At 45.0% G+C, this 23,373-nt stretch overlaps 16 protein-coding genes across 16 annotated transcripts; 10 read left to right on the top strand and 6 right to left on the bottom strand.

Moving 5' to 3' along the window:
* Window positions 1-862: 862 nt before the first annotated feature.
* CYBJADRAFT_178609 (Zn-dependent exopeptidase) lies at window positions 863-1,983 on the top strand (the record flags this gene model as incomplete). The annotated part of the gene is made up of 3 exons (XM_020216940.1): window positions 863-907; window positions 952-1,155; window positions 1,189-1,983. 3 exons carry the CDS (start codon window positions 863-865, stop codon window positions 1,981-1,983), a joined length of 1,044 nt encoding a protein of 347 aa, XP_020068465.1.
* A 372-nt stretch (window positions 1,984-2,355) lies between these two features.
* CYBJADRAFT_169465 (uncharacterized protein) lies at window positions 2,356-2,832 on the top strand. The gene has a single exon (XM_020215784.1). It carries the CDS (start codon window positions 2,368-2,370, stop codon window positions 2,743-2,745), a length of 378 nt encoding a protein of 125 aa, XP_020068464.1. The 5' UTR covers window positions 2,356-2,367; the 3' UTR covers window positions 2,746-2,832.
* DPL1 (sphinganine-1-phosphate aldolase DPL1) lies at window positions 2,771-4,300 on the bottom strand (the record flags this gene model as incomplete). The annotated part of the gene is made up of 1 exon (XM_020215783.1): window positions 2,771-4,300. A coding segment is annotated over one exon (1,441 nt), but the record flags the coding sequence as incomplete, so codon positions are not given.
* Window positions 4,301-5,258: 958 nt separating this feature from the next.
* Window positions 5,259-6,119, top strand: YPQ2 (Ypq2p; the record flags this gene model as incomplete). Its single annotated transcript, XM_020213000.1, has 1 exon — window positions 5,259-6,119. One exon carries the CDS (start codon window positions 5,259-5,261, stop codon window positions 6,117-6,119), a length of 861 nt encoding a protein of 286 aa, XP_020068462.1.
* A 48-nt stretch (window positions 6,120-6,167) lies between these two features.
* Window positions 6,168-6,788, bottom strand: BIO4 (dethiobiotin synthase; the record flags this gene model as incomplete). The annotated part of the gene is made up of 1 exon (XM_020213849.1): window positions 6,168-6,788. One exon carries the CDS (start codon window positions 6,786-6,788, stop codon window positions 6,168-6,170), a length of 621 nt encoding a protein of 206 aa, XP_020068461.1.
* A 345-nt stretch (window positions 6,789-7,133) lies between these two features.
* CYBJADRAFT_169462 (Adenosylmethionine-8-amino-7-oxononanoate aminotransferase) lies at window positions 7,134-8,461 on the top strand. Its single transcript, XM_020215782.1, has one exon. The coding sequence runs from the start codon at window positions 7,140-7,142 to the stop codon at window positions 8,442-8,444; it is 1,305 nt and encodes a 434-aa protein (XP_020068460.1). The 5' UTR covers window positions 7,134-7,139; the 3' UTR covers window positions 8,445-8,461.
* Window positions 8,382-9,518, bottom strand: CYBJADRAFT_169461 (uncharacterized protein). Its single transcript, XM_020215781.1, has one exon. The coding sequence runs from the start codon at window positions 9,507-9,509 to the stop codon at window positions 8,415-8,417; it is 1,095 nt and encodes a 364-aa protein (XP_020068459.1). The 5' UTR covers window positions 9,510-9,518; the 3' UTR covers window positions 8,382-8,414.
* Window positions 9,519-9,850: 332 nt separating this feature from the next.
* CYBJADRAFT_169460 (adenosylmethionine-8-amino-7-oxononanoate transaminase) lies at window positions 9,851-11,296 on the top strand. The gene has a single exon (XM_020215780.1). It carries the CDS (start codon window positions 9,921-9,923, stop codon window positions 11,211-11,213), a length of 1,293 nt encoding a protein of 430 aa, XP_020068458.1. The 5' UTR covers window positions 9,851-9,920; the 3' UTR covers window positions 11,214-11,296.
* A 1,363-nt stretch (window positions 11,297-12,659) lies between these two features.
* CYBJADRAFT_175156 (uncharacterized protein) lies at window positions 12,660-14,459 on the top strand (the record flags this gene model as incomplete). The annotated part of the gene is made up of 1 exon (XM_020216666.1): window positions 12,660-14,459. One exon carries the CDS (start codon window positions 12,660-12,662, stop codon window positions 14,457-14,459), a length of 1,800 nt encoding a protein of 599 aa, XP_020068457.1.
* Window positions 14,460-14,492: 33 nt separating this feature from the next.
* Window positions 14,493-16,222, bottom strand: HDA2 (Hda2p). Its single transcript, XM_020215779.1, has one exon. It carries the CDS (start codon window positions 16,050-16,052, stop codon window positions 14,544-14,546), a length of 1,509 nt encoding a protein of 502 aa, XP_020068456.1. The 5' UTR covers window positions 16,053-16,222; the 3' UTR covers window positions 14,493-14,543.
* Window positions 16,223-16,430: 208 nt separating this feature from the next.
* CYBJADRAFT_191993 (vWA-like protein) lies at window positions 16,431-18,568 on the top strand. The gene has a single exon (XM_020217423.1). It carries the CDS (start codon window positions 16,573-16,575, stop codon window positions 18,457-18,459), a length of 1,887 nt encoding a protein of 628 aa, XP_020068455.1. The 5' UTR covers window positions 16,431-16,572; the 3' UTR covers window positions 18,460-18,568.
* Window positions 18,569-18,593: 25 nt separating this feature from the next.
* Window positions 18,594-18,917, bottom strand: HSH49 (U2 snRNP complex subunit HSH49; the record flags this gene model as incomplete). Its single annotated transcript, XM_020212295.1, has 1 exon — window positions 18,594-18,917. A coding segment is annotated over one exon (324 nt), but the record flags the coding sequence as incomplete, so codon positions are not given.
* A 913-nt stretch (window positions 18,918-19,830) lies between these two features.
* Window positions 19,831-20,973, top strand: SPE2 (adenosylmethionine decarboxylase SPE2; the record flags this gene model as incomplete). Its single annotated transcript, XM_020213013.1, has 1 exon — window positions 19,831-20,973. One exon carries the CDS (start codon window positions 19,831-19,833, stop codon window positions 20,971-20,973), a length of 1,143 nt encoding a protein of 380 aa, XP_020068453.1.
* Window positions 20,974-21,235: 262 nt separating this feature from the next.
* Window positions 21,236-21,673, bottom strand: CYBJADRAFT_175151 (uncharacterized protein; the record flags this gene model as incomplete). The annotated part of the gene is made up of 1 exon (XM_020216665.1): window positions 21,236-21,673. One exon carries the CDS (start codon window positions 21,671-21,673, stop codon window positions 21,236-21,238), a length of 438 nt encoding a protein of 145 aa, XP_020068452.1.
* A 106-nt stretch (window positions 21,674-21,779) lies between these two features.
* Window positions 21,780-22,704, top strand: OAR1 (3-oxoacyl-[acyl-carrier-protein] reductase (NADPH)). Its single transcript, XM_020215778.1, has one exon. The coding sequence runs from the start codon at window positions 21,796-21,798 to the stop codon at window positions 22,501-22,503; it is 708 nt and encodes a 235-aa protein (XP_020068451.1). The 5' UTR covers window positions 21,780-21,795; the 3' UTR covers window positions 22,504-22,704.
* Window positions 22,705-22,782: 78 nt separating this feature from the next.
* TMA19 (Tma19p) lies at window positions 22,783-23,364 on the top strand (the record flags this gene model as incomplete). Its single annotated transcript, XM_020213203.2, has 2 exons — window positions 22,783-22,812; window positions 22,876-23,364. Exons 1-2 carry the CDS (start codon window positions 22,798-22,800, stop codon window positions 23,362-23,364), a joined length of 504 nt encoding a protein of 167 aa, XP_020068450.1. The 5' UTR covers window positions 22,783-22,797.
* Between the last annotated feature and the right edge of the window lie 9 nt (window positions 23,365-23,373).

Genomic DNA, 23,373 nt, shown 5'->3' with positions numbered 1-23,373 from the left:
TGGGCCACGCAACGTTGACTTCCGTTTTGGGAATTGCTGTGCGTGATGAGCACGCATTGTTTGGGCACGTGATTATTCCCCAGGTCTTTTCTGATGCTGTTCAATAAGCAATGGATGTAAGTTGTTGGTTGTTTGAGGATGTGATTGACGGTGTGGTGGGTGGGTGGAGTGTCGTGTAGAGATTGGCCTGGCGAGTGTGCGCTGTGGGTGTTGTGTTGGTTGTTGTTATATCTCACGATCTCGTGTTACACTTTTAAGTGGAGGACCCTATGGGCTGCAGGTTTGAAGGTGATGGCTTGTGTATGCGGTAATGGTCAGGTTTAGACATCACAGAGGTGTCTGTGTTTGCTGTTTGGTGGCCTTGGTGTAAATCTTGGTATTTATTTGATCATGAGAATACCATTGGCGTTGTTGTGAGTATCTGCATCATCATCAGCAGCAACAGCATCAGTAGCAGCAACAGCATCAGTAGCAGCAACAGCATCAGTAGCAGCAACAGCATCAGCAGCATCATCACCATGCTCAATGCTACTAACACTCTCATTGCACCCTGACACTGCTAGACGTAACCACGCATACACAACGACGGTATGTTCCCCATGATATCAGCACTGAACCCTTGCAATGACGTGATTGTCGTCTCATAAGGCCATGAAGATCTCGTCCCCATGCGGTCGGTAATGTACCCGAATGTGGCTATTTTATCGAAAGTCTACAGAAAGTTGTATAAACCTCGATGTCTTTATAAATAAGCCTATTGTGCTTCGATGATAAACTTCAAACACAATTGTCCTGAAACCAAAGATGTTTTGGCAAAAAGTTATTGGATTCATCCTACCTGTTCTAGGTGGCTATGGCCAATATGACTACACCGGAAGTTCAACAAGCAATCAAACCTTGCACTATCGTTACAACTCGACACATGGATTGAACAACTCTACGATTGACGAGTTGTTTCAACTGCACAGGACTCTTGTCGAGATTCCGTCCGTCACTCTATATGAACTAGAGGTTGGCCAGGTGCTTGAAGCTCACTTAACTTCAAGAGGGCTGACAGTGGATCGTCAGCAAGTCTCTGAGGATAGATTCAACCTTTTGGCATATAAAGGTGCGGTGAATGAAACACGAGTGTTGCTGGTATCTCATATCGATACAGTACCTCCGTTTCTCAACTACTCTTTATCAGAGGACGGTTATCAGATCTATGGTCGTGGGTCGGTTGATGATAAAGCATCGGTCGTTGCACAGACGTTTGCCTTCTTGGAGCTGCTTGACACATTGGGAGAAGGCAGTGTGTCTATCTTATTCGATGTTGGTGAGGAAGCAGGTGGTGCAGGCATCAATTACATAGAGGCAAATATCGATTACCATTGGGACACTGTGATCTTTGGAGAGCCTACAGAGTTGAAGCTAGGCGTGGGACACAAGGGTGTCTACGGTGGCTCCCTCAAAGTCAATGGTTTGGCAGCCCATTCCGGATATCCAGAGCTTGGAATCGATGCCAACGGGATACTGATCGACATCCTGTCCAATTTAAGAGGCATTGAATGGCCAAGTGATGAGCTCTTGGGCAATACAACCCTAAACGTTGGTGTTATCGAAGGAGGTGCTGCTGCCAATGTCATCTCCGCCAATTCCAGTGCACAGCTGCTCTTCAGAGTGACCAATGGTATCGATTTGATCGATGCTTTGGTGCAAGACGCAATTGACAGAACTGGCCATTCAGACCGTGTTGAGTTTACAGGCACTCATAAACTACCACCTGTATACTTCGACTACGACGTTGAAGGGTTCGAAAGCATAGTCCTGGCTTACGGAACAGATGCATTTGGACTAGCAAAGAAGCAAATCCCACACAAGCTGCTATACGGGCCTGGCACCATCCATGTTGCCCACAGTGCTACTGAGCACATCTCTACTGATGACCTCCTCGAAGCAGTTCAAGGATATAAATCTCTGATCAAATGGGCCTTAGAACAGTAATCAGCTTCATATGTCCACTCATGTAGCAATCACTAAACGTCTAGTTAGCCTTATACGTGTCAATTGACCGTACTTTCCCTCAGTATTAAACCTGTAGATGAAGATGTTGGTACACATCCATGCGCCTGGTGTACGGGTGTTGTTGCCGGAGATTCATCACCAAATCCATTTACTCCCCAAGCTAACGCATACAACCACCGTGGAAAGAGACTGTAATCACCGTCACACACCAATTGGCCTGCTATGGTGAACTATATCTCGGTCTTTGCCACTGTTCTGCTGCTTCACGCTGGTTATTCATCTTATGAGTATACGAATTTCGTCAAGACTCATAGATCCTCAATCCCGTTCCCGAACGACATTGCATTAGAGGTTGGGCTGAGTATGCTCCTGTATCTTGTGAGTGCTCTGCTTCTACCAAGGGGAAACAAGGAGCTGAGCCTTGTTGATGACGGCCGCGTGGTATCGAGGGGTTTGCTGAGACCAATCCTGATGAGGGATGCTGTTGTTGAAGATGAGATCAAAGGTGCAAATGTGATGTTCAAGCCTGTGGAAACAAGAGTGGGATTCATCGATATCTTGAGGTTGAGAAGGGAGTTTGCAGCTTGGGAGGAGACACAAGAGGGTGCTGGGGAGAGCTTTGGAGAGTCTGATAATGCTGAAAAGTCTGACAGTGCTGAAAAGTCTGATAATGCTGAAGAGCCTGAAGACAAATCTGATACAAAGACAAAGGCTAATGGCCCACATAAGAAGAAAACATAAGCTTGTATCACACTGGATAGCAATTGTAGCACTTCTTTATATACCTACAGCTGTAAATCAAACAAATGTATTCAAAGAGAAGCAACGGACAATGACATAGCTGAATATCGAATATCACACCTTATACAAAGTATCAAGGAAACCTTCCACCAATCTATCTGCAACACCACTAGTCTGAACACTTCCCGCAACACCGTATAAGGCAGCAGTGTCACTTTTAACAACACCGTCGTGGTTCAATTTTTTTATACAAGTCTTTAATGTCTGTATCAACTCATCAACAGAACCAATGGATGGTCTTGTAACAGCCAAATGCAGAGCTGGTGGCTTTTGAAGAGTACTCAAATGCCATCCTTCCTTTGACAACAGATCAGACAGCTCATAGATGTTGATCACGTCAGATTTAAACGACACAACACTGCACAGTGGGTCACCAATTATGGACAGCTCTGGAATCTCCTTTCTGATTCTTGTCTTCAGATCTCTGGCAGCACCAACGATATCTCTACAGCTCTTTGTATAGCCATCGTCACCAATCTTCAACAACGTTGCCCAACATCCAACCATAAGTGCACCTGGTCTTGAGCCTGCCAACGTTGGAGAGCCGTACAGTCCACCTACCCACTCAGAGTTGATGTAATACTGAGACGCACGGAGCTCTCTATTACGGTACATGATGATTGAGGATCCCTTTGGTGCAAATCCATACTTGTGTGTATCACAGGAGATGGAAGTAACTCCTGGAACACGGAAGTCAAAAGGTCTCAGCTCGTTAAAGCCAGCTTTGGCCATGTAGGAGACAATAAACGAGCCCAAGCAACAATCCACATGTACTGGGATGTTATACTTCACGCCCAATGCTCCTATGGCCTCTATGTCATCGACGATACCGTGTGGGAAGTTTGGAGCAGACCCTGCCAACAACACTGTATTGCCATTTATAAATCTCTCCATCTGACTAACGTCCACTTTGAAAGTCTTTGGATTCAATGGGACGTGGTGCAGCTTTATACCAAAATAGTAAGAAGCCTTATCAAACCCAGCATGTGCAGTTTCTGGTATAACCATCTCTGGATGCTTAATACCTCTATGACGTTTCGCATACACCGCAGCACTTAGACAAGCCAATAGTAGCGACTCAGTACCACCTGAGGACGAGCCACCAACACCTGACTGTGGTGCGTTGAACAGGCGAAGCACCATGCTGACAACCTCGGCCTCCATCTTGCGCACTCCTGGGAACACATCTGGGTGGAGCTGGTTGGCTACACAGTAGGTCTTGAAAGCCTTTGCCTGGATGTCGATAACGTCGTCACCACCGTGATACACGGCACCAGAGACCTTGCCATTTTCCCACTCTGAATGTTTAAGATCGCTCAATTCATCCATGTAATGCGTGATCAGATCATCCGTCAGCCCAGTAGGAGGAATCACCTTGAAATCTTCAACAGAGGGTGTTTGGACGATGAGCGACTGCTCAATCTTCACCACAACCTCGCCAACTTCAGCATCCACTTTCGACTTGAACGGTGGAAGAGTTAGTACCCACTGCATCGTACGTTTACTCAGCCTGTGCACCACCAATCTGGGGTAGCCAATCAAGCCATACCCTCTGATGTTATTCCACAGTGAAGATAGCCAGGATACGACAACGCTAGCGTACAAGTGTCAGTCACACCAAATCTCAAAAGTGGTGGTATAAGCAAGCAAGGAGCTGTCGTTTCACAGCTCCATGCTGCAGCCATTCAGTACTTACATTGCAAATACAAGATCCCGGGCGCTGTAACAAAGCATGAGCGTACGCGTTAGTATCAGTGCAGTTGATGCTATCTTCACAGGGGGACACTCACAGCTCAAAGACAGTAGCATTGTACAGGTAGGATAGCGACGCCATCACTATCCACCTGGAAAGGGGCTCTAGCCGAGTGCTAAATTGCTCCAGTGTACTCGAAACCATCGTACTGGAGGCACAGAAGTATTGGAATAGTAAGCAGTAACACCAAGCAACAGGAACAACAGCGAACTGAAACGGGAATCCGGTGGGTTTTTCAATTGCACCCTCTCCAACACAGCTGGCCTGTCTGACGGGTAAACGGTTAACGGAGATCAAGGAGACGTACAAGAATGTCCGTGATCAGTGCTTCCAAGTGCTAGAAAATGAGCCCGGCTCTGCCCTCCCTATGGTGTCTGTCAAATAAATGGCGGGTAAATCGGATTAATACCAAAGCCGATGCATGTACACAGAGTATAATTCCAAAAAGGGAAACACGAGGCATGCCTGTGCCACGTGACCCATATCCCCCGGAACTTACCCGATACGGAAGCTTCCTGATCCGGCTATTTACGCTCCCTTTTGCTTTCTTTTTGCTGCTTTCCTATGCATCCTCCGCAGGTGAGTCAGTTCATCAAATTTCCAAGTCCAACGACGTAGAGGAACTTTCCTCCGTGCCCCCAATCACAGCTCTGTTCATAGCTCATCAACCAATCACGATCTCCCCCCTTCCCTCAGCGAAATGTCGTGCGAACCGGGCTCCTTGGTGGCCCTGATATCGGGTGTCTCCGGAGGTGTTTCGTTTGCGTCGTGGCTAGTGGCTCTCCTTCCTCAGTTGCTCGAGACATATAAGACCAAGTCCGTGGAGGGCTTATCGCCAGTGTTTGTGCTGATCTGGTTCCTCGGTGACGTGTTCTCGTTTGCCGGATGTGTGCTCACGGAGCAGATGTTTTTCCAGTACCTGCTGGCGAGCTACTTCCTGATGAACGACATGATCATGCTGGGCCAGTACTACTACTATGGTTACCACTGCAAGAAACACCATCACAAGTTCCATCACCTGCACACTGGCCACAGCCATAGCTGTGAGGACCCTGAGTACGGGGCCACGTCGTCACACACAGCGTCCACTGCTGGTGCCATTGCAAGAGCGTCGATTCCAGCTGTTGTTGTTGCTTCGCAGGTTGGTTCCTCAGAGGCCCGTCAACTGTTGACCACGGGAGGCTATATCGCCTTGCAGCAGACCAATTATAAGTTCGTCTTGGGCACGGTGTTTGCATGGATCAGTGCTGCTCTGTACTTCTTCTCCAGAGTACCACAATTGTGGAGAAACTACAAGAGGAAATCCACTGACGACGTTTCCCCCTTCCTCTTTGGGTGCTGTCTCATCGGGAATGCTACTTATGCTATAAGCATTTTGGTTAGTTGTGATTTCATTTATGGGGGTGACGACAGATGGCCTTTCTTCCTGAACGAATTGCCTTACATGATTGGAAGTGCAGGCACTATAGTGTTTGACATTGTCTATTTCTACCAGCTATGGTTATACTCATACAAGGAGCCAAAGGATTTCGAAGAACAACCATTGTTGACCAATAGTTAGACCACCTCGGCTACATATTTCATTGATAGTCATGTTATATTCATAATCTCAACTGCTATAAACCTTGTGCAACTCTGGGACGAGGTGGATCACCTCGTCCACGTTGTTTGCACGAGGTATTTGACAAATCACATTAGCTCCGTATGCGTCCAACGTCTTTGCATTATCCTCGTCGAGATCGCCGTTCAGGATAACACCTAGAACCTCGACATTTCGACGCTTCAAGTGCTCCAGCGTTAACAATGTATGGTTTAGAGTGCCCAACTGCGATCTTGCAACGATAATGACGGGACAGCGTAGTTGTTCTACGAGATCAGTGGTTATCTCAGTTTCAGTAATCGGGACAAATACTCCACCGGCGCCTTCAACAATCAGAGGCTTGTCATCTTCCTTGTACTTCTTTGGAATGGAGATGGAGCTGATATCAATACGTTCTCTGTCTTCAAGCACAGCTGCCCTCCACGGACTCAATGGCTTTTGATACATGAGCGCAGGCTCGCAAAGTGCTTGAACACCGCTTAACTTATACACTGAGACAGTATCACCACAATCGGACTCTAACCCAGTCTGTATAGGCTTCCAATAGTTTGCTCCCCATCTCTTGCACAGAAGAGCAGAGATAAAGGTCTTCCCAACATCGGTATCGGTTCCAGTAACAAAGATGTTCATCGTAGGACGCTGTGCAAACAGAAGAGGTCTGTAGCTGCACTGCTGATGAAAGAGCCAACGAATGAGCTTATATACTCCAATTTTCTCCCCTATTCTCGAGACATAGGAGCCAATTGGTCAAAATAGCTTCATACGGTTGGTCAACTATCTCTATACTATGCCGAAAACGGTGTATAATTGAGTCAAAAGATGACTCGTCAAAGATGTACACGACTTGCATCAACATACGTCGAGGAGTCAACATCTTGCAGTTGCAACAGGAGACTATAAAAGCCAAAAGGAGAAGATTTATAGTCAGAGCCAATGAGAACCAGCCCTTTAAAATCATCCAGTTGTCATCGACCAGTACCAATGAATACAGTCGAAGCCATAAAGTTCGACAAAGAACACATCTGGCACCCGTATACCTCGCTTACGAACCCGTTGCCATGTTACCATGTTAGTTCCGCAAAAGGCTGTAAGATCACTCTGAGCGACGGCAAGGAACTTATCGATGGTATGTCGTCCTGGTGGTGTGCCATCCATGGTTACAACAACGAGAGCTTGAACAATGCAGCAATTCAGCAGCTTGGTAAGATGTCGCATGTGATGTTCGGAGGGCTTACTCATGATCCAGCGATCTCTCTCGTCTCTAAGCTGGTCTCTATCACAGACCCAAGGTTGGACTGCTGCTTCCTAGCAGACTCGGGATCTGTTGCTGTTGAGGTTTCCCTGAAAATGGCTATTCAATACTGCCATGCTATTGGTAAACCGCAAAAGAAGATGTTCCTGACAATTGGTAACGGATATCACGGTGATACCTTTGGTGCAATGTCCGTGTGTGACCCTGTTAACTCTATGCATTCTCTCTATTCCGGTTACATGTCCCGCAATATCTTTGCTGAACCACCAAAGATTGGTTTCCTAGAAGACTGGGATGACAGGGACTTCCAGGATTTTAAGACCAAGATGGAGGAGAACCATGAGAACATCGCAGCAGTTGTTCTTGAGCCCATCCTACAAGGTGCCGGTGGTATGAGGATGTACCATCCAGAGTATTTGAGAAAGGCTCGTAAACTATGTGATGATTATGGAATTCTTCTAATCTGTGACGAGATTGCTACTGGCTTTGGAAGAACTGGTAAACTGTTTGCCTGTGAACATGCCGGTATTGTCCCAGATATCATGCTTCTCGGCAAAGCAATCACCGGGGGTTATATGACTCTATCAGCTGTCATGTGCCAAAGATTCGTTGCTGACACCATAGGTTCAGACCCAGCAACCGGTGGGTTACTGATGCATGGCCCAACATTTATGGGCAACCCACTTGCCTGTGCTGTTGCTACAAAGTCCATGGAAATAATCCAAACTGGCCACTGGGAGAATCAAGTTAAGACGATTAACAACCAGATTCAAAGGTTACAAGTTCTTTCAGGCCTCCCAGTGGTTAAACAGGTGCGTACTCTCGGAGCGATTGGAGTAGTTGAGCTTCACAACAAAGTCAACATGGCCTGGTTCCAGGCAAAATTTGTTGAACGAGGAGTATGGATTAGACCATTTGGTTCTTTAGTTTACGTCATGCCACCGTATATCATTGCTACAGACGAGCTTGAGGCTTTGATTCAATCTATGATTGAAGTTATTCAATTATGGAGCGACGACTTTACAAATATCTGAATAGTTACTCTTTCTGACATAACCTGGTTTCAAGGACACTGTAGGATCTTGTAGTTCAAGCATACCACTAAATGGTTCACTCATACTCAGACCCAAGAGTCTAAGCTGATCAATGCTAAACTGCTTCCAGTAGTCAATTGGTGTAGTCAAATAGATATTCTCCTTTTGTCTAGAAGTGGCAGAAGACATGAACAAGATCAACAAGGTACGGAACTCATCCTTGGTGACATTTGCACCTGCGCCATGGAAGATAGAAGCCAACATGAAAAACCCATCACCAGGTTCCAACCCATCAATATACATACAGTCCTCTTCAAAGCGAGGTTTTCTCAGGTGATCCCACAGATGAGAACCAGGGATGAACCTAGTACCACCGTTTTCCTTTGTAACCCTGCTCAAGGCGACAGAGATACCAACCTGGGTCTCTCTACCATACACATACTTGTCAACCTTCTCTTGAACGTTATGTTCAGAGTGGTCATCACGATGAATTCCCTGCGCTGGTGCCCCTGGCCCGACCCTGAACCCGATAGAGCTGGAAATGATTGATGGAGAGTAGCCAATGTTGATATTATCAGCGATCCAAAATGCGTTCTTCTTAGCAAGGAACTTCTCGCTCACCTGAACGTTCAAGGGATGAGACAAGATCTCGTTGACCACAGCTGGTGATTTGGATACAGCACCAGTAACCCTGATAGTTTCCTTTGGGAAAAGACGAGGATCGTCCTTCTTGGCCTCAAAGATTGGATCCAAATCGTTGCAGACCCTCGCAACTTGTTCAGGTTCCAAGAACTGTTTGACAACACAAACACCGTACTTTTCAAGCATTGCAGAAACAGTGTCTACATTGGCCTCTTCCTTGGACAATGTCAAGTCAGCCATCGTCAACTTTGGCACCGGTGGCTCTTCAATTGGAAGCTCCAATTTGGCAATCTTTGTTTCGGATAAACTTGGGGTGTTGGCGTATGCATTATCGGCCGCCTTTGGCAAAGTGTGCAATTGCAAACGGTGTAAGGTCTTCGTAGTTGCTAACCCGATATATTCTTCACTTGAAATGTAATCCATTGTCGATGTGGTATCACTTGTTCGTGTATCACACACTCAAAAAACAGACAATGAACTGAAACCAAACGCAGCTGTTATATACCCATTTATGTGGGTACCTTAGCAACGGTTATGACTCGTCTCGATGCGGAAATGTCTGGGGAGTCATCGGAGAAATGTTGCATGAATGGTGCATGAAGTGTAAAGACTCCACGAGGATGAGAATGGCATTGAAGATGATTGGTTGAATTCTCATCAGCTGATATAATCTTCCATGCTTTTTGGTAATCATCTAGTGAATTGAATCATCACTGATGACTCATTGGAACCAGGAGGGATGAGTTAGTGGTGGGGCAATTTATAAGCATGCAAAGAATTGTGGTCTCATTTGACAAAGGCTTCTTCTTCGCTCACTTAACGGATAAATAAACCATGGATAGGGAATTCGACAAGCAACATATATGGCATCAGTACTCCTCACTGACCAATCCGATACCGACGTACCCTGTCAGCAAGGCCAAGGGTGCCAAGGTCTATCTTGAAGATGGAACTGAACTGATTGATGGTATGTCATCCTGGTGGAATCAGATCCATGGGTATAACAACGACGAGCTAAACCAGGCAATGTACGACCAGATTCCAAAGTTCACTCACTTCATGTTCGCCGGTGTGTCCCATGAGCCGGCAATTGCACTCTCCAAGAAGTTGATTGAAATGACGCCTGACGAGCTGGACAACGTCTTCTTTGCTGACTCTGGATCAGTTGCTGTTGAGGTTGGCTTGAAGCTTTCACATCTGTACTGGGCGGGTAAACGTGAGATGGGCCAGACGGACAAGCCAAAGCACAGGTTCTTGACCATCAACTATGGTTATCATGGCGATACCTTTGGCGCAATGTCCGTCTGTGATCCTGTGAACTCAATGCACAGGAACTACAGTGGGTATCTGACAAAGAACTTCTTTGTCGAGGCTCCACAGTCCAGGTTTGACGGTGAGTTTGACCCTAATGACGTTGAGCCACTTCGTAAAGCACTCGAGCAGAACCATGAGTCCATCGCAGCTGTTATTATGGAGCCCATAGTACAAGGTGCCAGTGGTATGAGAATCTATCACCCAGAATACTTGAGACAAGTGCGTAAACTGTGTGACGAGTTTGACTGCTTGATGGTGCTAGATGAGATTGCTACAGGTTTTGGGAGAACAGGCAAGCTATTTGCCTGTGAGCACGCCGGTATTGTCCCTGATATCATGCTATGTGGCAAGGGGCTTACAGGTGGTTATCTACCACTCGCTGCAGTCTTGATGAAGCGTCACGTCGCTGAATGGGTCTGTGAGAACCCATCAAAGAGGTTCTTCCATGGTCCCACATACATGGCACATGCCTTGGCATGTGCTGTTGGTGATAAATCTTTGGAGATACTACAAAGAGGTGAATGGAGGTCCCAGGTTGCAAAGATTGCAAAGATCTTCAAGGAGGAACTCTTTGACAAGTTACAAGGTTTGGCCATCGTGGAGGATCTTAGAGGGCTAGGAGCGATCGCAGTAATCCAGCTTGTTAAGCCTTTTGAAACTGAACAACTCCAGGCGTTATTTGTCAAGCAAGGACTGTGGGTTAGGCCATTTGGCAAGTTAATCTATCTTCTTCCACCGTTTGTCATTGAAGAACAAGACATGTACAAACTATGCAGAGGAACCGTCAATGTCGTTAAAAGCTTGAAACTGTGAGGATGAATGCACATAAAGCAAGTAACAATGTAGACGTTGCCGAGATGAACTGTTGATTGGACAGTCCTTACGCGTATTTTTGTTTACGTCAATGCAAATAAACGTTTGTTATATTTACGCGTCTATGCGTCGTTTGCTGGTTATTATCCAAATTTTACGCAAAATATTCTGTAATTACCGTTTTGGAAAGCGAGGTGGGTGGGTTTGCGCAATTTCGCGCACCCGAAACACCAAAGCTTTCCTTGCTTTTTTCGGCTCGGTCGGTGATGATCTGACGTGATATTTCCCGTGTCGCGAAGAATCGTTTCCAGGTCTCTGCAAACCGGATCTACCATATCTGGGGCGCCTTTTAGAAAGGGCTTCTTGGAAAGCCCCAGGGGCACAGGGCTCCAATTTTTAAGCTCAAGGTATATATCTTTTCAGCTCAACCACTGGGTCGGTTGATCCTTAGGCGTTCCAATCAAATACAGGCCTTTCGATGGTAACTATGGAACGCCCAGGATGCTGGCAATGAACGTTTACGAAAAAAAACCCTCACTACATTTGATATGCTCGGAATGCCTGTTAAAAATAGAACAGAATGCGTTAAGCAGTTGAGGTTAGCTGTGGTTAAGGCCGCACCTGCAAAAGATTTTTTCACACATTTGGATCATTTTTGACAAATCTGGCAACGACAGCATGCAGGCAACATCCTAATTGGAACAGAGACAGCCAGAATAAAATGAAATAAGGTTTGTAGAAATATACTCCTTTCGGACTCTCTCATTCTTCTTGTATATTATTTTCGTAGTGATACTTTGGCACTTATTTTGCGTCGCATTTTCTGAAACTCTGCAGCACTTTTTGTCCTTTTTGTCCTTTTTGTCCTTTTTGTCCTTTTTGTCCTTTTTGTCCTTTTTGCGCTTTTTGCGCTCTGTACGCATCGCAAATTTCCTCTTTTTCGCCATTTTCACTTGCTTTCGGTTTTTTTGTCCTTTCTTTTTTCTTCCTTCTTTCCTCTTTCAGAGCTGACATTTCTCCTGGTTTCTCTGGTGAAGTTTCTGCAATTTTATCTCACCTCCAATTGGCCTTCCCTCCATTCTGTTTGTTTTTCTATTTCCCATAGAACATCAACTACGTTCGCTTGTGCTGTGGTTGATTCTTTCGTGGTTTTAGTACCCTTTACCTGGGCCCCTCTTCCATTCAGCTCTGTATTTTAATATTTGTTGATCTTAGCATCAACTGTTTTTTTTTCTGGTGCGATACTGTGGTTGCTTCCATCAAAAGAGTTGAAACTTTTTTTCTGTGTTGTTGATATTTCTCTTTTGAAGGTTTGTTGTTGTGCTAAGAATCTCTGTCGCAAGTGGGAAAAAAGTACTATCCAACATCAACATTTCCGCATTGCGTTCATTGTCACTGATCTAATTCATTCGCTTCATCACAATTAGTACCAAAAACTTGCGGACCATGGAAATCTTACCAGAGATGGAGTCGGTATCTTTGGACATCGACAAGACACGGAGATCGTCAAAGCGTTCAGTGTCCAGTAGTGCACTCAATAGCAACAAAGGCTTGGGGTTGACTGCACCTCGCAGACCTAGCGATGGGCTGATGAGATCCCACAGCAAAGTGTCCATTCAGAGACCAATCTCAAACGATTCGATCCCAAGCACGAACGAATCTATGGTGTTTAGCGACGCAGGAGCTGATATCGGTGACTCTAGAAACTCCTCGATGACAAGTGCCTCTGTGGACGACGTGTCGATGGGCCCACGTACGCCGAACATGAAGTTCAAACCACCGCTAAAGGTCTCAACATCAACGCCCATGTTTACACATTCATCCTCTTCTGTCTCCACGCTGACCCCTTCCCAGAGGTTTAGGCTCAGAAGGGTCAACTCTCAAAGCTCTGACAAGCTGAATCGTCAGAATAAGAGTGCCTCGAAGCTATACGATGAGTTGAATTCTGATGATGAAACGTTGGAAGACGGCGTGATATGGAACGTTCCATTCACCAGGACCACGTCGTCGATATTTAATCCAATGAATGGGAAATCACCATCGTTGATCAAGTCTGTTCTCAATGAGTCGCCGTCGACGTTACCGGTGAGTCCATTGCCAGGCTCGCCGTTGGCCAACAACACGTCGGCGAGCTTTTACATCCATGGAGGAGAGGCACATTCGCTATCACAGTTTTACGAATTTGCCAATGAAAGATATATGAAACGGGAAGTATTGAAGCGCAAAGAGAGTCAGACAAACCTACCTCAGGTCATCAATGAAGCCTCTGCAAAGGGATTGGATGACTGTAATTTGATCTCCATGGAGAAACTGAACATAGTAACAGATACGAGACCAATATGGCTACCTCCAAAGACACCAGATGAGATCCAGAAACACGATCACGATTACGAAAAGATGATTGAGAGCTTTGCGAAGAAGGAGAAGCTGTTGAAACAAGAGCAGCTCAAACTGAAAGAGGACCAAAAGAGATATAGACAACGGTGGGTTGATTTGTCCCAGACAGCACACCCAAGACACGCAGACCTGTCCAGGCTATGTGTCAAATGTGGTATACCGGACCACCTACGATATGAGCTCTGGGGAAAGATATTCCAAAGTAAGGATTTGGAAGATTTCAATAAGTTGAATGAAAAGTTGAGCGAAATCAATGACTTCCCAGAGTCTCAACTTGAAGAGCTTGAGAACTTGACGGTAAAACTTTATCCAAGTATACAAAAGTTCCAAAAGGGGTGCGAGCTTCATGATAAGTTGATCTATCTGTTGAAATTGTCATTGGTTTCTACAAGAGGCCTACAAAATGGCGACGAGGCCCTGTTTGCAATCATGTTAACGAAATTCAACGCTGTCGATTCGTACAAGCTCGTTCAACTGTTACATGCAACAGTATTTACGCCAGTAAACAATGAAAAGTTCTTGAAACATATGAACAAGTCGTCTGTTGTCAAGAAGTACCTACCGGCAGGGGAATACGAAGGTGATTTGAAATCATTGACATCCACTCTAACAACAATCCAACTATTCGAGAAATTGCCCTTGGCGATTGTCTTCCCTCTATTGGACATGTTAGTGATAAGGAACAATTATAAATCATTCTTAGCAATTTGGATTGTTGTTCTACGCAATCATCATATAGGATTTGACGATTTGAAACAACTATTTGACGGTGATAGAAACGTTATGATTTCTGAAAATGACTGGTTCAAATTTGGTCAGGATATTAACCACTACTATCAAAAGTTTTAATGAATTATTACATAATACTAATATAGTAACATACATATATTGATTAGTTTGGTTGTATATTTGACACTGTGTGGATGTTGGGAGCTAAACGTACTGTGAAGTCGATCTATGAACTCTCCCATTTCTTCCAATGCTCAAAGTGCCTACACGGTCTTTGACAACAGCATTCAGCTGTTGGTTATATCTTTCTAGGAACTCACAGTTGGACTTGGCACTCGAGAGCTCTTGTTCATATCGAGTTCTACCATCTTCTTGACTTCTTTGTCTCAATTTTGTAGCTGTATCTGATAGCTCTTTGAGCAATTCCTCGTTCTGTTTCTTTAAAGAGTTGGCCAGAAGGGACTTCTCGGCTGCAATTGCTGTGATCTTTTGATACTTGGCTCTCAAATTGTCTAATGACGAAGCTTGTTCTTCGCTAGTACGTTGCAGTTGTCCCAATTTCTCCTCCAAAGCTTCGATTTCCTTGTCCAATTCATCTTCAGAGACTTTTTCCTCTCCTGATTCAAGTTTTCTGAGGAACTCCAATTCCTTTGACAGAGAATCCAGTTTGGCAGTGTACTTTTCATGTTCAGACTTCAATCTTTGTTCTTTCAGTTCGTTTGCAGAAGCTTCCTCTTTCAGCTTTTGCGATTGTTTGAAATTCAGTCCAATGTTCTGCTTCTGTTGATCCCAAGTATTGTGATAAAGAGTTGATCTTATTCTCAGGGACTTTAACTTCTCCTCAATCTGTTTAGTTTGAAGAGAGATCTCATCAACTCTGTTCAACGTCAATCCTGTTAGGGCTCTTTGGTAGCCTCGGTGACTGTCCAAGTTATCTGTTGCAAGTTTCAACTTTTTAGTATCGGTTGTATACAAAGAATCCAAAACTTCACCTTTCCCAAAGACATGGAATTCAGGGAGCGTTTCCTGTGGCCAATCGATAAGACAAAAGTTTTCAAATGCAGCACCAAACAGGGACTCGTTGTATTTGGTAAAGTCCTTCTCACGTTCTGGCAGGGAGCTCAACACGGATACTTCTTTATCATGTCCATTCAACAACCCGTGCATCGGCGACTGGATAGAAACCAAGCCAATACAAGGGACATGAGTCCAATCGAGGTTCACCGTTTGATCTAGGCATAATACAAGGTCAACCTCTCTAACCAGCTGCTGCTTGGTAACAAGCAGCAGGCTGATTTTGTCATTTTTCAAACTTTCCTGTTCCCCATTGTGGTAGAGGGCCATACCAGAGTACCTCTTGTAATACAAGTCTCTCCCCAGTATGAATGCCTCCACGAGATCCAGTTCCTTAACACTGGACCCTATAATCAACACTCTCCTTTTAGTCATTCTCTTCTGCAGGATCGTAATCAACTTATCCAGGGTTCTGAACAAATCCGACGCACTGGACAGGCTCTCGTGGGTCTCCATCAGCAACAGTCTCTTTGGCATGTAGTGGTCCACGAGCAAGAACGGATGGTTCGATATCAGTCGTATACTATTGAGCAAGGAGTCTGGAACTTTGCCCTCCAGCAGCTGTGGCTTGTGCAAGGTGACGACTGTGTCAATCAGTGACCTCTGCACAGGGGTGAGTCCTATCGGGACGTATAGCATGATTGTCAACTGTTCGGGTTGTGTCTTGTGATTTGTCTGTTTGTTACTTAAACAAGCTGGACCCTGTTTGCTTCTGTGAATGCTTGATCTCGTTATTGACAAGTAACAACCTCAGGCAGAACGAATGGCTCTCTGATAACAACAGCAGCAACGACAAGGGGTACTTTAATACATATAAATCTCCAATTGAAAATTCTTGAAGATTGTAAGAACGCAAGTGGAATTTTAGGGTTGGCTGAGGGAAATTAGAGTTTTCATGTGTGTGTGGGTAGACTGGTTCTCTGGGCAACCACGACCAACCCAAAAAAAAGTAGAAACATAACATCTGGACACTTAATCACCTGGACACCTCGATATTTGGACACTTAATCACCCAGACACCCTTACACCCGGACATTATAGATAAGCAGCTCAGATGCTCGCTCAGCTCCGGTGTTTTAAAAGATCTCTGGAGATATTTCCCTTATGAGTTCACCCTTTAAACTGGCGAATCAGGGAATCTGCTTCAGCTCTGCACTAAATGTTTAACTGGAACCATTTCCCCGTGACGAGGAACCAACTGCTGAGGCTGACGAGTCCTATTGGATGCCTTTACAACGTCAACGAGCCAATAGACGAGCTTCAACGGACCTTGACCGATACTGTGCTGACTTGTAACCAGTGTCAAGGGTTCTATAACAAGCACTGTACACAGAGTGGAACACAGTGGAATTGTGTACTATGTGGTGGAGTCAATGAAGGAGTCGGCTCCGTCAATCAGTCTGATGATTATACCTACTGCTACAAAGATCACGAGGAGACAGCGACTCTAATTATCGATCTTAATACTCCACAGGATGAATTTGAAGTTCTGATTACAGAATTGGTTCAGGCTATACGTCTACACGATGACTTGGCAATTGCAGTGATAACTTTTGACAAGCACTGTTACCTCTGGGATCCTCAGCATTCGACGACTTTCACTTTCAGAGATGAGAAGTCTACTCTGAACAAGTCTTCGTCGGTGTTCTGTTCAAATGTGGCCAGAGTGGAGGAGTATCTGTTATCATTGAGTCCCGTGGTCAATGATTCATCGACAAAGAGGCCTTTGAGGGCAACAGGGCTGGCATTGTCCATTGCATCCACTGTTTCAAAGGAGTCCTTGTCCCTTTTATTTGTTAGTGGTCCATGTACCGTTGGGCCTGGTCAGGTAGTGTCCTTGAGTAAAAGGGAAACTATTAGAACCTTCAATGATATCACGAAGGGTCGAGCCAAGCTCATGGATAAAGCTCGTACATTCTATAAATCTCTGAAAGATTTGTACGTCTGTTCATTCATAAGTTCATTGGACCAGACTGGGCTGTTCGAAATGCAATCGTGCATGAATTCAGTTACGCTAGTGGACTCGTTCAATACCAATCTGTTCAAGCAGAGCCTTTCGCAGACTATTGAAAGTGGGTCAATTGCTCAGATGGAAGTTTTAACGTCGAAGGAGATAACCATCAGGGGATTCTTAGGCCCTGGGGCTATCAATAAAGCCCGTAAGAGTGGTAACTTGAACGATGAGCCCTTGGGTAAATCTGGCAGTAATTCGATCAAGTTTGTCCAATTGTCAAACACTTCAATGGGGATACTTTTCCACATGGATACAGTTGCTTATGCATCTGAAAGGTCCAAGATTGGTTCGTACGTCTACGTTCAAATCCGTACTTGGGTTAAAGGCAAGTTGAGAGTGACAACTCTAAAGAAGCCGACTCTAAACAATGAAGGCGTAAAGCTTGAGAATGGCTTCAACCAAGAGGCATGGATTGTACTTCTAATGAGGCTTTACTGCTGGCAAGAGCTGCAGATGAAAGACTTTGACTACAATCAACGTCTTGTTCAGTTGTTTCAGAAATTTGGAACGTTTATACCACAAGAGCCTGACACCTTCCAATTACCTCAAAACTTCAGACTGTTGCCACATATTTGGCAACATCTTCCATGTACTCCTATCGTCCAAATCGTGAACAAGACACCAGACGAATGGTGTTATTACGCATTAACGTTTTCACATGTTGATCTGCACGATTGCATGAAGATCCTTTATCCTTTATTGTTAGAATTTGATACGGACAAGGAACGAGAAGTTCCCCTCACAGCAAGCTCTATAAAGAGCAACGTCATTCTCCTGATGGATACCTATTTCCATGTGATTGTACATTGGGGGTCTCAAGTTTCTCAATGGAATGAAACCTCTCAGGACCACGAAGGTATCACCAAGATGATCGAATCGACTCGGAAATACGATATTGGTTCAAGACTACCGCTTCCACGGTATGTGCAGTGTGTTGAGGGTGATTCCCAGTCAAGATTCCTCAAAGCTCAGCTCGATGATGACTTCATCCCGTGGTGGGACAACATGTGCAATACCGTCTGCAATAAATAAAAAGCCATCTATCTCTTCCTTTCCACAATGACTTTACAATTCATAATCATGGTTCCATTAACCTCCAGCGCTTTCTGCATCGACGTAGAATCTCTAAATATAACCGTAGCATTACCCTTCCCCATCTTGATATCAACAAGCTCGCCAAATTTGGCAAACACCTGCTGTAATGCTGATCTGTCCACAAGGGAGTCCAGGTTTCTAACAAACAGTGAGTGTTCTTCGTGGTTAACCTTGTTCAGCTTCATGGTCTGGTCGAACAATTTCACGCCAGGTAACACTTTCAAACAGTAATCCACATCCTTTGCGCTGTTCAGCTCAACGAATCCATACCCCATGTGTTGTTGTAGCACACGATCCTTTGGCAAATGCACCGATTTAACAGGAGCCACTTGTGTGAACAGCTCTTGGATCAGAGAAGGTGTTACGCTCTGGTGAAGATTACCGATATATATCGTATTCATGGCTACTTTGGTTAATTCTCGGACTATCAGATGAAGCTGAAGTGAAACATAAAGTAAACAAAAAAGTACTGTGGTTAACTACCGCAGTGAAGAAAAAAAAAAAACTGAACGAGAAGTAGCGAAAGGAAAATTTTTAATTCTCATCTTCTTCTTCCTCTTTCAAACTTTTCTATAATTCATGGGACTTCCAGAAGTTTCGAGCGATGAAAGGTGGGATTGCGTTCTGCAATTCTTTATTCTTTAATCCTTGTTATGAGTTTCTGTATGGTACTGCTGAGTTGGCTTTTTTAACCATTCAGATGTAAAATTAATTTCAAGGTTATCTTTAATCATGAAATCCAAGTGGAGGTCCCTAGAGTTATATCCTTCTTTAATCGCTGTGATGGTTAGTTGTAATTGACTAATAATTTAGTACCATTGGCAGTTTCAAGTGAAAGGGACATTCTTTTAGTGTACTATCAGTATTTCAGCTGTGTAAGGGAACAATAGCACTTTCTGTAGTGAGCGATGCCCTCCAGCGGTGATTTTTCATGGTTGATTTTCCACGACAACTCTTTTGTGATTATTCGTGTAGGATCACTCCTTTTGACTACTGCTTTATGACTGCGTTCATATGATCACAGCTTTATGATCACTGCTTTATGACCACGTACACATGACCCCTCCTTCATGACCATCCACCCGTGACTAAACATACGTCTGGTCCCATGACTACCCTACACGACAACGGCAAGGCCCAACAACAATAACAATTTGCACAGCGATAAGCGAAAAAAAGGTTGGAAAACCGTTGCTCATCGACGCCGAAAATTTTTCACTTTTCGGGGTCCTCGAGAAAGCTGGAGAAAACAATTCGAGACAACTTTTTCTAGCATAAATCATTCAATTGTAGAGGAATAAGTCACAGATGCCACCTCCAGTCACTTACGAAGGCGCAAATTCGTACGTTGACCACGAGCTGTCCGTTAACTTGGACTCCACGGAGGCGTTCGAAGGACCAGAGAAGCTATTGGAGATTTGGTTCTATCCAGATGCCGGCTCCATCCCGGGCGCAAACAAGTCGTTGAGATCGATATCACACGACGATTGGTCGGCCATCTTGGATTTGGTCAATTGCAAGATCCTCTCCATCAAATCATCTGACCACTTGGACGCATTCTTGTTGTCTGAATCTTCGCTGTTTGTCTACGACCACAAGCTGATCTTGAAGACGTGTGGTACAACCACCACGCTGTTCTGTCTCGATGCACTGTTCCAATTGCTCTTGAAAGAACTCAGATGGGACTTCGTTAACAAGCAGCCTCTGAGAGTATTCTACTCGAGAAGGGCATTCATGTTCCCGGAGAGACAAAGATCGATCCACAAGAATTGGCAAGACGAGGTTGACTATTTGAACCAGTACTTCAAGGGCTCGAGCCATTACGTCATTGGCAGAATCGATAACTCTCATTGGCACCTATACGTTGCTACTAATGGTGAGGATCAAGGAAGCGACGACGATGAGACGTTTGAGGTGTTGATGACCGGGATTGATCACTCGAAGGCTGAGCAGTTCGTCACTAGTCGTAAACCAGGGTTCGAGATTGATCCCAAACACGACCTGGGACATTTCATGGGCTCTTCCACTTCAAACAACACTGGCCTGAACAGTTTGTATGGTGTCAAGCAGATCCATGATGCCTTCAGCTTCACACCATGTGGTTATTCCTCGAACTCGATCTTGAATGAGGACTCCTACTACACTCTTCATGTGACTCCGGAGAGAGACTGGTCCTACGCTTCGTTTGAATCAAACGTCAACCCGGCCCTCTACAACTTGACCAACGTCGATATCCTGTTGAAAGTGCTCCAGGTGTTCCAACCCCGTCATTTCCAGATGACTCTGTTCGCCAATGGTGACGGAGAAAGCCTGAACAAGCTGTTTGCCCTGGACCAGCTACCAAGATACAAGAAGCTCGACAAAGTGCTGTACGACTTGAAAGGCTATACACTGCTATACATCAGCTACGAGCTGGTGATAGACTCCGCAATGGAAGAGCTAAGAGTATGAATGACTTGAGTGAAAAATAAAATAAAGATCGGAGCTTCGAAAGAGACTCCATTCATTTTCTTTTTTTTTCAATGGTTATGTGTTGAAGATGTTTCTGTTTGGTTCAGTGGATCATTCTTGGGGAACATTTAGATACATTGTCACCTTTTTTTTATGTTTTGGCTATATTTAATACCATCACTCTTCTCTACACGCACTGTAATGACGATGCTCTTTGAAAACGACGTATATATATAGATAAATAAATAGACAGAGGTTTCAGCTACACCTCCCAAAGCTCGTCTCTCTTCTTCAAGACAGCCTCGTCATCCTCGTACTTGCCATCGAGCGAGTATGCCATCATGACTCCCTGGTGATATTTCTCCTTGTCCCTAACATACTGCAGCCCCAATTGGTGGAACAGCTTCAGCTGATTGCTCATACACGAGTCCCATTGCTGTTGTTTCTCGTGGCATCCCAGCATCCTCTCCTTCAACGGGCCGTGGGTCAAGCAGCTCATGAATTGCTCTTGATACTCGGCGCAGTTCACCTGCGAAGACTGGTGGAGTTGTTCCTTTGATGCTTTAAACCCGGTGTTTGTCACTTTATCATGATACGACTCATGCTCTCTCTTCTGCAACTTGTAGTAGTCTCTTGTCTGTGGTGAGAGCTTGGACAGGAGCTTATCCTCTGGATCTGTTTTGAAGAATAACCACGACATATGTCTCTGTCTTGGTCCCGGCGTCGGTATATGGACGAGGAATGAGGGAGTGGGAAAGTGAAATGGTTTGTCCAACAACTTCAACAACTTCACCGTCCTTGGGCTACGGGGAGACCACCACTATGTCGCTTATTGGCAAGACTGCACTTGTTACTGGTGCCTCTAGGGGCATTGGGCTGCAAGTAGCCAAAGCACTCAGTTCCAAGGGCTCGAAGGTTGTGCTGATGGCGAGGGATGAAGCTCTGCTTCAGCACAATGTTGAGAACGAGCTCAAGGGAGTGGGACATAACTATATTCCTTTCGACATAAGACAACTTCAAGAGATGAAGGCCATCTCCAAGCACCCGTATTTGAAAGACGTCAATGTGTTGGTCCATTGTGCCGGTATATCACAGCAATCACTTCTGACATCTACACCGTTGGAGACCGTCAATGACATCATCACGACGAACCTAACGGCTCCAATCGTACTGACACAGTGCCTGGTACGTCAATTGATCAAGAACAACCCCTCGTCGGTGGTGTTTCTGAGCTCTGTGCTGGGGAATAAGGGATTACGGGGCACCTCTGTGTATAGTGCTACGAAGAGTGGACTACAGGGCTTCACCAGGGCCATGAGCCATGAATTGGGCTCCAAAAACGTGAGGTTCAACAGTGTGTCTCCTGGTCTGGTCACCAGTACACAGATGGGCAAGGGCCTGCACTTTGACACTGTGCTGAACAGAGGAGGTGTGTGTATTGATGATGTTGTTCAAAGCGTACTGTTCTTGTGTGAGAACCAGGCGATCACAGGGCAGAATCTGATAGTGGATAATGGATACATATGTTGAGATCTTCACAGCAAGTGCACTTCTGTGTATATCACCGGGATTACATGGCATACACCGTTGATTGTGTATATAATTGGTACTAATAGCTCATCTTGATTTCCTAATCGGGTAATTGCCTATTTTGGATGTTTCAACTCAGTTTGATTATGTAATGCTTATATAATCGTCGGTGGCCATCTGCTTACATAATCACAACGTGTGAACAAAGTTTAAAAATTTTTTTTTTATTCTGCTTCTTCGACACTTTCAACCAACCACACAAGGACAACTTTCCACGTACTTGAATAACGAAAAATGCTGATTTACAAGGTGAGTTTTGGCTATTGTTCGATGCTTTCCCCCCAATTGGTTGAAGCTAACGTTGTGTGCTAGGATATCATCTCTGACGACGAGCTTTTGTCTGATGCCTACGACATCAAGTTGGTTGACGATGTCATCTACGAGGCCGACTGTCAAATGGTTACCGTTGGTGACGGTGACGTTGATATCGGTGCCAACCCATCTGCTGAAGGTGGTGACGAGGAATTGGACTCCACCAAGGAGACCGTCAACAACGTTGTCTACTCCTTCCGTTTGCAACAAACAGCCTTTGACAAGAAGTCCTTTTTGACTTACATCAAGGGTTACATGAAGACCATCAAGGCTAAGTTGCAAGAGTCCAACCCAGACCAAGTTGAGGTCTTTGAGAAGGGTGCTCAAAAGTACGTCAAGAAGGTTATTGGTTCCTTCAACGACTGGGAGTTCTACACCGGTGAGTCCATGGACCCAGATGGAATGTTGGTTTTGTTGAACTACCGTGAGGATGGTACTACCCCATTCGTCGCTATCTGGAAGCACGGTGTCACTGAGTACAAGATCTAAGTGAATGGA

Source organism: Cyberlindnera jadinii (genome assembly GCF_001661405.1).
Source record: "Cyberlindnera jadinii NRRL Y-1542 unplaced genomic scaffold CYBJAscaffold_17, whole genome shotgun sequence".
Lineage (NCBI taxonomy): Eukaryota > Fungi > Ascomycota > Saccharomycetes > Phaffomycetales > Wickerhamomycetaceae > Williopsis > Williopsis jadinii.
Note: the sequence above shows the minus strand (reverse complement) of the source record. Positions and strands in the feature narration are given on the sequence as shown.